The sequence below is a fragment of the Lepidochelys kempii genome, chromosome 28, assembly GCF_965140265.1.
Source record: "Lepidochelys kempii isolate rLepKem1 chromosome 28, rLepKem1.hap2, whole genome shotgun sequence".
Classification (NCBI taxonomy): domain Eukaryota; kingdom Metazoa; phylum Chordata; order Testudines; family Cheloniidae; genus Lepidochelys; species Lepidochelys kempii.
This window is the reverse complement of record NC_133283.1, coordinates 2,293,014-2,304,711: the sequence shown is the minus strand read 5'-3', so window position 1 is coordinate 2,304,711 and position 11,698 is coordinate 2,293,014. Positions and strand designations below refer to the sequence as shown.

Sequence of the window (11,698 nt, the reverse complement as noted above, 5' to 3'; positions counted from 1 at the left end):
CTGGTGGAAGCGAGTGGAGGCGCTCAGTCACTGTTTTACGTGGATCAGTGTGGTAAAGGTAAAGGCACCCAAGAAAACAGGACCCCTAAGCAAAGGCAATAATCTGGCCGATGTAGAGGCCAAGCGGGCTGCAACAGAGGCACCCCCGTGGCCCTGGGGGCCAGAAGAGAGAGTGCCTGTAGCAGTGATAACAGGAAGTCGGGTGGGTACAGATTGGGGAGGGCGAATTCAAGAGTTGCAAGAATCTGACCCAGGGCTGGAAGGCAGCATGAAAGTTGGGGACTGGCATGTGCCAGAGGTGGAACTAATGGAAGGGATTTGGTCTGATGGACCAGTCATGCTGTGCCCTCAAGGAAGCTGGATGGCTTTCTTAAGCTGGGTGCATGGGAGCTTGGCAGGGGGACACCCCGGGTGTGAGGAGGCACTGGGAACTTTAAAAAGGTTGTGCTGGAGGCCAGGAAAGGCAGCTGATTAAAAATCACATCTGGAACGTTGTTTGGACTGTGCCAGGCACAACCCACCACCTCACAAGGTGCTAAGGGGAGAATTAATGAGACAAGCCCCAAGGGGACCATGGGAAAGAATACAAAGTGACTACACAGGACCCCTACCACCAGATCAAAGGAAAAATCAATTCATGTTGGTGGTAGTGGATGCTTTCAGCAGCCGGGTGGAAGCTTTCCCCACAAAGTATCAAACTGCCTGGGTAACTGCTGAAATACTGATAAAAGAGGTATTCATAGAATCATAGAATTCCAGGGTTGGAAGGGACCTCAGGAGGTCATCTAGTCCAACCCCCTGCTCAAAGCAGGACCAATCCCTGAGGTATTCACTTGCTGGGGGGTCCCAAAGGTGATTGACTCAGACCAAGGAGCTGCTTTCCAGTCCGATCTGTTAGGGGAGCTATCAGCCCTCACTGGAATCACACACTTGTTCCATATTGCTTAACACGCACAGGCTGCGGGGCAGGGGGAACGCATGAACCGCACCATTAAAAGTGAGCTAAGAAAGGGAGTGGAAATGGGAGGAAAAAACTGGTCACAGTTACTGCCCTTTGTCTTAATGAGAATAAGGGCCTGAGAATCAAAGGGCACAGGATTTTCTCCATATGAGGCTCTCATGGGAAGGCTCATGGAACGGTGGGAAAATCTACTTACCCCAGCACCTGGGGAAGTCACTACACACGCTTAACACAAGAATGGATTTTAACTCTAATTGACCATGTAAAACAGGTACAGCAGGCAGTGGCCTGGCGAGACAAACAAGGAGCAGCAAGAGTCAAAACATGGTATGACCTTCCCAAGGAGCATGATCTACTCACGGTGAGAGATCTAGTGATGTACAAGATTCCAGGTGAACACCATCCATTCCCAGCTCCTAAATGGAAGGGCCCCTATCTTGTCCTTGACCAATTTGGCCCCAGTCTGCTACTATTGGGTACAGAGAATGGAGGGTGAGAGTGGGCTCACTGCACGCAAATAAAAAGGTACAAACAGGGGATTGGGAAAGGGGTCGTGTAAATTTTGTTATGTGTATATTACAGGTTAATTCAAAAAGGAGAAAAGGATGAAAATCCCCTGGCTCTGGATGGAACAATTCCTAGTGCTAATCACAATTGTCACATTTACAAATTCTATTCAGATCCCACAATGTGAAGTGTCAAAAGGAGGAAACACATGGATGGCTACACATGCAACCTGTGGTAATAAAGCTAATGAAGACTATGAGAATCTCCCCATAGAAAGATGTACCAGTAATACTCCAACAGGAATTTGGCAGTGTCAGTATATGGTTTATGGATTAGATGGGGGAATCCCAACCCGGAGGAGAATATCAAATTTATCAGGAAATATTGCATGGTACTCCCTGGGTGCTGCCATGATTAATGATAGTGGAAAACACAGTTACCCAGCTATGGTGGTTTGTTACAGAGGGTCCAAAGAATATAACCCTCTGGTCTCCTGGAGCAAATGAACCCTCTTGGGAAAATAGGGCCCCACATTTAGGGTGTGATGTTACCATATGTAACCCCAATGGTACTTCCATGGAAGATAATCCAGAGGGTGTGATTGTTACATATTACATTGAGCGTAAAATCCCCTTTGTGATGCTGGGGGTATGATGAGTTAACTATTTTACAGAATGTAACCCTACAGTTGATATGGATGCCAAGTTGGAAGAATGCAAATTTAAAGTGGCCACAGCCTGGAGCCGAGAATATTCCCTGACGAGCAAATGTGTGGGAGCCATTGTGGGAGTGGGTGCAGCCAGCACTGTTTAACTTGTCCTTTCACTCTATTCCAGGGGTGGGATGCCCCACGGCATGGTGGGTGGATCAAATTCATCCTAATTGTAGTATGTACATCAAAGGATTGAAACAACAATTCAATTGGTGGGTGAGGGGACACACCTGGAATCGTCGTTGGAAAAGGGGATTGTGGGCAGCTGGGAACATTATGCTGGGCACATGGAATCTATGTGACGAATGGGTAACCAAGCAATTAGTAAGCCAACATGTGAGATTTCAACAACAAATTAATGAATTAATGGCACAGCAGCTGCCACAGGGTGGAGGATAGCAGAGAGGTAGATTTCAGAGTAGCAGCCGTGTTAGTCTGTATCCGCAAAAAGAACAGAAGGACTTGTGGCACCTTAGAGGTAGACTTGCAGTTAACTCATTGGGTAGGGGACCTGGTGATATGGGTGGAGGTTGGCTTCAGAAGAGTAACATGGGGAGAAGTGTGTGTAGGTATTCAGAATGCTCAGTTAATAATGTTAATGGATATTATGAGAGATGCTTGGTCAGAACAATGGCCTTCAGTACTAAATTGGGAGGCTAGCCCATAATTGAAAATAACATCCCCAACCTGTGGGAACAGTTCTTGTGTAATTGTTACTATGATACCCTGGGAAGGAAATGCAAGTAAGGTGGTCCCCTTGTACCCTATGGGAGTAACTAGGGAAGGGGGAGCGCGTTGGGAGCCACAAGGAAATAGGTGTGGGGGGGTGGAATGGGGTAAATTGGACTGTCATCACATTAAGCAGTTGTATATCCAGAGGAGGAATATGGATGTGCCCCTCTCCTATGACTATGGAGGAGCAGGATCAAAGGCCTATTGCAAAGGGGGGCATTTAGGGGTAATGTATATGGGGTACAGTGTATTCTGTTGGGAATGGATGCAATCCTGCAATATAACACTAGGAGACAAAATCCTTCCACTCTGTGACCAAATTATGAACTTCTATACACTGCCACCTGGACTATAGTGCACCAGTGGATCAGTGGACTTAATCGTTGTAAACAATCGAACTAGCACCTACTACCCCATGTCGTACCAAGTAGTTGAACTGGTTTGGACAATACCAAATTTCACTGTGGATATTCAATGGACACACAATATGGACAAAAGTACACAAAGATTACAAGAGCAACTTCCTGCAAGCACCAACAGTTGGACACACTTACAATACACACTACAGGCTGGTGCTGACAAAATTTTAACCCTCTCAAGGGAGGAGAAGCAGTGTTTTTGGTGGTGGCCAGGATGTTGGACCATACTGCAGTGGTCAGGACTTTCTGTGTTCCTGTGGATTATCATAGCAGCTGGTGTATTGTTAACAGTATTTGTGTTATGTTGCATATGGAAACAACCAAGGGGGGCATAATCCCCTAGAGAACAGCCACTAATGATAACCTATAAGTAGTGTAGTAAGCCCTCCCCCTCAGAGTACTAGACAACCCGGACCCAACCTTCTCAGGCCTACTATACTGGAAAGTCTGGAACACTAATTGGAATAGGTGTAGTATGCCCGTACGAGAGAAGGTGCAGAGTACGGAACTACACAAGGGGCAGTGGGACAGATGGAATATCGACACCTTGATGCCTGGCCCTATCAGGAAGTGTGTCACCATATGTCCTATGCTTTTCCAGGGGTACCTGGGCAGGAGGATCCCAAAAGGAAAAAAAAGGGGGTGGAGTGTTAGGATATAGATATTCAGGCCTGTCTATAAAGGCCTGTACTTTAATAATTTAGGCATATGTTTGTTATACCAATAAATTAAAAAGCAGCAATAAATTAAAAACCAGCAGGATCTTATTAAAGAGGAAAAGGCAAAATACCACATTTATTGTGAATACAGAAAGAATCATAGTAAGCAGTTAGTTATAGCTATAACATTCCATTCAATCTCATATTTATTCACACATTCATTCCTACAAACACACACACACAGGTTCTGCAAGGTTGTTATCATCGTTACCAGCCTTAGAGTTGCTCATGCCAAGCCATTGGCCAGGTGGCCTGGACATGAGGAGGGAGCAGGGCCTTGTCAGATGCTCATCTGATGTTCCTGGAAGTTGGTTTGCAGAATCAGACACCCCAAAGTTCTCACTTTCTAGAGTCCATTTTTATAGGAGTTTCTTCTTATGCCAGTCTATGGGAATTGCTTCATCATGCTGTTGCTGAATCAATCAGCAGATAGCATATTCCTGACAGCTCCGTGCTGCTAGATGTTATCTTGCTCTTTGGTTCTCCCATTCTTGAGGCTGTTGGGCGGATTCCAGTCTGCCCTCCGGGGGCCCTCTGGTTATTTCCACTTGACGCCTTTTTCAGCCGATGGACACTGGATTCTTAGGCTGGCACCTCCCTGATCATTCAGTTATTATCCACACCAAGCATCCATCCACATACATCCTCTATCTCTATTTTAATCACAATTGTTAATACAACAAAAGGACGGGGAGTCTCTGGGTGCTGTTTCTGTTGTTACAGAGTATTGCTTTGAGTCTCTCTCTGTGTGAATTGCTTTGAGAACAGACTCTGTCTTAGAACGTACTAACACAATTAGCAGCTTGCAAGTTTCACACATAGAGGGAGAGAAACAGTACCAAAAACCAACAGACCTCTTAATTAGTAATACCCTGGAATTTAAACTATGGGGAATCAAACTCATTTGTGATTTTAATACAGAACTTCTTTAATATGATCCAACATGTTTATCACTTGGCTAGTTATAGAGGTATAAAAGAAAGAATCAAAATCACTGTCTGCCAGTGTAAGGGCCTTCTCTTACTGTGACAGTCTGAGGCCCTGTTCTTAGGCTAAGGCCTTTGGCTAAGCAGCAGAGGCAGCCTTAAGCTGAGAAGCGACCGGTCACATCCTCCCATTCCAAACTAGTCACATTGAAATCAGGTGCTATTGGGCTGTTAGGAATACAGTCCTGTCCTGATAACGCCTATCGCCTCCTGAGAAAGATGGTTAAAGAAAACTTAGTTTGATAGCATTCTGTCTGGCAAGAAATCACTTCTCAATGGTTGTGGTTGTGAAACCCTCGTTTCTCTATTGTTTTATCTTTATGGCCCCCACTTTTCTATTGTTAATCTGTCTGGTTCTCTAATTGTTTCTGTCTGCTGTCTAATTAATTTTGGTAGGGGTAAGTGAATTAGGGTAGTGGGATATAATTGGTTAGAGAATTATGTTACAATAGGTTAGGATTGGTTATAGATAGATTTCAGTAAAATGATTGGTTAAAGTATAGCTGAGAATATTACTATATAAATTAGGGGCAAACAGGAAGTAAGTTGGGATTCGAAAATAAGGAAAAAGGAACTTGTATTTAAGCTTGCTGGAAGTTCACCCCAACAAACATCGAATTATTTTCACCTTCGGACTTCGGGTATTGTTGCTCTCTATTCATGCGAGAAGGACCAGGGAAGTGAGAGAGTGAAGGAATAAGTCCTCTAAGACATCTTAAAAGCCCTCTGTTAGTGCAGCTGTGGCTTTCTGTGCACAGAGACCCAGACACCTCAAGGTCTGCTGGTCTTCAGGGAAATGGGGAACGTCTGTACTTTGGAATGTGCAGCTGTTGTCTTCGACACTTAAGTGGAGCAGTTGCAAACAGCATCTTCAGGTAGGTACCACGGCTTAGCTGCCTAAAGCACCTGCCTACTAAACAAGTGATCCTGGGTTCAACTCCCAGTGGTGTTTTGCTGTATGCATTTGTTCTCCTTTCCTATGTCTTTTTGGGGAACATGAGACCTCCATCAGTAATCCAAGCAATTGCTCATCAAAGAAAAGTCTAATTTGCAGAGGAACATTGGAAATCAAATCACAAGCCTAGAGCTGAGGAAAAGGCTGCTCTGAAGAGCATTGGCAAGGCATTTGCTTCAACCGCAATTGATATGACATGAAAGCCTGTGCTGTATTTCCTTGTGATTTGCTGGGGATGTCTGCACCGGGAGATTGTGATAGCATGATCAGTGCAGAACTTGCAGGTAATGGAAAGTTACTGTCCTTTCACTTTCCTTCTGATTGTCATTGATGAAAAATGAAGCAGCTAGGACAAAAGTCCCAGAAAGCTGCCGGGTAAAGAGGAGATTAGGGACGCAAGACCTAGTGGTTCCTTTTGGAATGTGTCTGCTCTTCCCACCTTTTGGTTGATCTTTTGAAGAAGATCGCCTTTGCTTAGGAATAAAAATCCTGGCCACCTGGTTATTTATTCTGATAAATGTCAGAAGGAGGCACCTGACAACCATGGAGACAAGGAAAAGGTCACCATAACTCAACTTTCATCCGCAACTCTTGAAGCCACAATGCAGAGTACTACACACTCTATGATGATGGCAGGTGACAGAAAGGTCTCTTCCAAAGACATTTTCTACAAGCATGGACACTCTATGCACAGAGTTCCTAACAGTTTGATATCTGCTGACAATGGAGAACTTGGTTTTGGAATCTCTCTCTCTCTTTCTCAGTGAACGTCTGCAGTGGTTATTGAAAGGCCTCTATAGAGTGGCCCTTGGAAAAAGCTGACTTAGGAGCCTTCCTGCTACCCAGGAGATCCTCGCTTGCTCTGCCAGTTCATCCTTGCTGAACCTAGCTTGTCTGTTGGGCTCTCTTTTTTGTATCTTTTTCTCATAAACAGAAAAGAGCTTCCTGGGCAATCCTTGTAAGTGCTTGTTCAAGACAGAGAGAGACTTCCTTGTGGCTAAGTCTTGGAAAGCAGCAAACTACACATCTGGATCTGATGAAAAGGTTACTGCGACCATAATGTAGAGTACTAATCACTATATGATCACAGCTGCCAGTGGGAGATGAGCCCCCGAAAAGCTCTCTGTCAGCTCAGCTTGGCTTTCTGTGCAGAGACAACCAGACAGCTCGATGTCTGCAGGTCTTGCAGGAAACGGAGAACATCTCCACTCTGGAATTTGTAACTGTTGTCATGGAGCTTCAAGTAGCGCTGTTGCAAGGTACATCTTGAGGCAAGTGTCATGGCTGAGCTGACTAACATACCTACCTTGTAAACACATAATCATGGGGCCAACTCCCAGGGGTGCTTTGCGCTGCATTCTTTTGTCTCCTCTGCTCATATTTTCCAATGTCTTTCTATAAAACAGAATTGACCTCTGTCGGGTAGCCAAGTAAACCCTGTTCTGTTCCATTTAGATGCCTGGGATCCTACCTCACACTGTGTCCCTGAGGTCTCGGGCAAATTCTCAGCTCCCAAAGCTTCTGCCACTCACCTAGAGCCCCACAACTTAACCCTAACCCTGACTGCTGCTCCTCTCTAGAGAGTGTGAAAGGAGCTGAGGCAGTGCAGGAGCCTTCCCTGGGGCCTGAGGCTTTGGGGGAGACAGATTGTCTGAGACATCTGAGTGCTGGGAACCATGCGCCCACCACCGAAATCAGGGGACTGTTCCAGCCCTGAGTCTAAGCTGCGAGGATCCCCCCCACAGAGCAGGGTGCCCCAGATTACAGCCTGAAAAGAGGCATGTGAAACTAACTCCTGTTCTCCCTGCATCACAGCTGGGGGTGGACTGAGCCCCCTGTTGCCTTAGTGTATGTGGGTATCATGCCATAGCACTGTGCAGCCATTAATGGCATCAGCATTTCTACCAGAACCACTGTGCCATGCACAAAACCCCACAGGGGCCATGCTGGGCTATTTACACCATCACTGCAGATGTGCAGCATGTCCAATTGCAGCTGGGAAGCCAGGGTTTGCTACCAGGCAGCTCAGGGTGTCTCCATTCTCTGTCCAGCCCATGGTGCTATTTATACCACTAAATGCTGCATTGGTGGACAAGTGAAATCAATCCCAAAGTCCCCTTTCATCGCCCTGGAAATTCATTTAAACTTATGTTTGGCCTCAGAGAATTAAACAAATGTGTCTGTGAAAAGAGAGGAGTCGAGTTCAATCCCTTGTCACCATCAATGTGCAAACCAGGAGCCTGTTGCTTTGCATTCCTGACGTTGTGTCACCATCATGTGGCCATTCTGTCTCAGTCCCTTTTTAATTAAAAAATTGGGTTTTTTTCAAAGAAATCATATTTTCCTCATAGAGACGCAGGAGCAGATTAATCTACAAAGGGAAGGTGATTCTGAGGCAGTTCTGGAGGGAGAAGGGAACATTTTCAGCACCACTAAATTAATGTGTTGTACCTCACACACACAAAGAGAAAATAAACCTATTTAATTTGAGCTACCAACACACTTCAGAGCATGAAATAAACAAGTTTCTGGCCAGTTGCAGTGGGGGGAGGTTTAGGTTGGATATTAGGAAAAACTTTTTCACTAGGAGGGTGGTGAAACACTGGAATGTGTTGCCTAGGGAGGTGGTGGAATCTCCTTCCTTAGAAGTTTTTAAGGTCAGGCTTGACAAAGCCCTGGCTGGGATGATTTAATTGGGGATGGGTCCTGCTTTTGAGCAGGGGGTTGGACTAGATGACCTCCTGAGGTCCCTTCCAACCCTGAGATTCTATGATTCTATGATTCAGTGAGTTGTGTTTATTTAAATAATATGAAAAATATGTTTGGGGCAATGCATGAAAACCTCACTGCATTGAACAACCCACTTGATATAGTTAATGTACTCCATGATAGTTAAAGAAGTTAAGAAAGATGCGCTTATAAATTAATGTGCTGTGCCTTTTACACATGCACAAGACATAGAAGAAACTGAATTATTTGAGCTACTAAAAGTTCCACTTTCTCACAGCTTTTTAGTTCTCAAGGTTGTTTTAATTTGCTTATTTTTTGGGAACTAGAAATGGGGAGAGTACATTGAAGTCAGTGGAATTACTGCAATGAGGGATTAGTTAAATTATTTGTCATTAACAAAAACGTTTGTTCACACAGAGTTAACTTTGACTGTGAATATCTCTTACCCTTCCAGGACATCAAGCTCAGTAAAACTCAAACTTGGGAAAACAGGGAATAAAGAGCGATGGTACATGCCCAGATAATGGTAACTCTGCCCTCGAAGAGAATCTCTGGTAGCATATGAGAACAAAAAAAGGTTTGGGGACAAATTACAGCTACTTCCTAAGAGTTTGTTTCTTCTGTAATTAATTGATCAAGAATAGCTGATTTTATGCACAGTAACTTAAAGTTTGTATGATGCTGGTGTCTGGCTGTGGAATTTACTATTTTTAATCCCCGTATATTTAAAGGCAAAACTGCTTGACAAAAGCTCCTTCATTTTAGGTTATACAAACAGGCCACTTCCTCACCTATTTCAAGGAGATGGTATTATCCTGACCCACAGGGATCTTAAAATAACATGCTCAAGATCACACATTCCTTAGGAAAAAATGAAGGGAGAAAAGAACAAAAAACAAAACCACCAAACCCTTGCTGTTTCTACCCAAGTGATCAATGAGACCAGAAAGGGAGGCTAGAGACGTAAGACTGTGCAATTAACTATCTGGTACTACACTAACTCTACAGTTACTTACATGCAGACACAACCAGCTCTATGGTTGGTAACCTTACAGAGATTCTGCTGCTGATCATGAACTAGAAGCACATTCCCTTTAAACAGCTGCCATTTGAATGCATCTGAAAGTTACAAGGAACAGCGATCTGTGTTTGTCAAGGTTCCTTCCCCACTCTGAACTCTAGGGTACAGATGTGAGGACCTGCATGAAAACCTCCTAAGCTTATTTTTACCAGCTTAGGTTAAAACTTCCCCAGGGTACAAACTATTTTCCTTTTTCCCTTGGACTTTATTGCTGCCACCACCAAGTGTCTAACAGATATATAACTGGGAAAGATCCCGCGTGGAAACGTCTTTCCCCCCAAAATCCTCCCAAACCCTATACCCCCTTTCCTGGGGAAGGTTTGTTAAAAAATCCTCACCAATTTGCATAGGTGACCACAGACCCAAACCCTTGGATCTTAAGAACAATGAAAAAGCAATCAAGTTCTTAAAAGAAGAATTTTAATAGAAGAAAAAGTAAAAGAATCACCTCTGTAAAATCAGGATGGTAAATACCTTACAGGGTAATTAGATTCAAAACATAGAGAATCCCTCTAGGCAAAACCTTAAGTTACAAAAAGACACACAGACAGGAATATCCATTCCATTCAGCACAGCTTATTTTCTCAGCCATTTAAACAAACAGAATCTAATGGGAACAGGGACACAGGTAAGCCTCTGTGGGGTCAGAGCCGGGAAGGGGGACACTAAGGAAGGAAACTGGAATCATGCTTGCTGGAAGTTCACCCCAATAAACATCAAATTGTTTGCACCTTTGGACTTCGGGTATTGTTGCTCTCTGTTCATGCGAGAAGGACCAGGGAAGTAAGTGGGTGAAGGAATAAGCCCCCTAACAACTGGGTGCAGGCTCCGGGCTGGGGCAGGGGTGCAGGAGAGGGTGAGGGGTGCAGGCTCTGGGAGGGAGTTTGGGAGCAGCAGGGGGTGTGTGGTAAAGGGGTGGGGCTGCAGGCTCTGGGACAGAGTTTGGGTGCTGGGTGGAGGCTCCGGGCTGGGACAGGGTTTGGGGGTGTAGGAGGGTGAGGCGCGTGCATTCAGTCATTTCCTAGGCAGAGTTTTAAAATTTGGGGAACTGTTCTTCCTAGTATCTTCCCTTTGTAGATTTCAGATGTGTTCACACACTCACACCCAATGAGCGGCACTGTTACACTCCAATCTAATAGGGGGTCTCCAAGTTCATAAAAAGAAACAGACAAAAAATAGAAAAAGGAACAAGATTATAAGGGGTTGGATCTCTGCACCTCTCGGCCTTTGGATTCACCTGGAGCAGGAACTGTACCTGCAGTTGAGGAACCAGGTGCTGGCGTAGATGGTCCAGCACGTTGGGCTAGCAGGGTTTACAGGTACAGGAGACGAGTGAAGGCTGCATAGCCTGTCGCCATTGTGCTTCATTCCCCAGAGGGGATCAGTCCTGGGATCCCGGCAGCCTGTCTCTCTGAGGCTATGTCTACACTGGCAGAGTTACAGCACCAGGAGTTACAGTGCTGCTCAGAGAGCGCTGAAGGGAAACCGCTGTTGTGTGTTCACACTGTCAGCTGCCTGCACAATAGTGTGTTCACACTTGCGGCACTTGCTGTGGTATTTGCAGTGGTGCACCCAGAATCCCACTGAGCATCTCTTCCTCTTCTGTCACTAAGAGTTGTGGGAAGGTGGAGGGGGTCACGGGGCATCCTGGGTCCTATCCCAATGCCCTGTGATGCATTGCTTCGCATCTCAGAAATCCCTGTGCTTCCGTCCGCATTTGGCACCCTTTCAATGGTTGGTGTACTGCGCGCTCTGCCTCTTCGGGCAGCAGGAATGGATCCCGCGCCGTTGACCAATATGCTGCTCACTCTTACTTACACATCATGAATGGCAGTGGAGTTATTCCTCAAACTACAAGGGCAAGAGGCATTAGACATTGATCTTGCCACACGTAGT

General features: G+C 45.2%; 1 protein-coding gene across 1 annotated transcript in view; it reads left to right on the top strand.

Moving 5' to 3' along the window:
* The first annotated feature begins 1,566 nt into the window (after nt 1-1,566).
* Nucleotides 1,567-11,698, top strand: part of LOC140904225 (uncharacterized) — a 53,443-nt gene continuing 43,311 nt past the window's right edge. The window contains exon 1 of the mRNA XM_073326656.1: nt 1,567-1,702. Coding sequence (XP_073182757.1) covers nt 1,567-1,702 — 136 coding nt within the window. The remainder of the gene's footprint in view (nt 1,703-11,698) is intronic.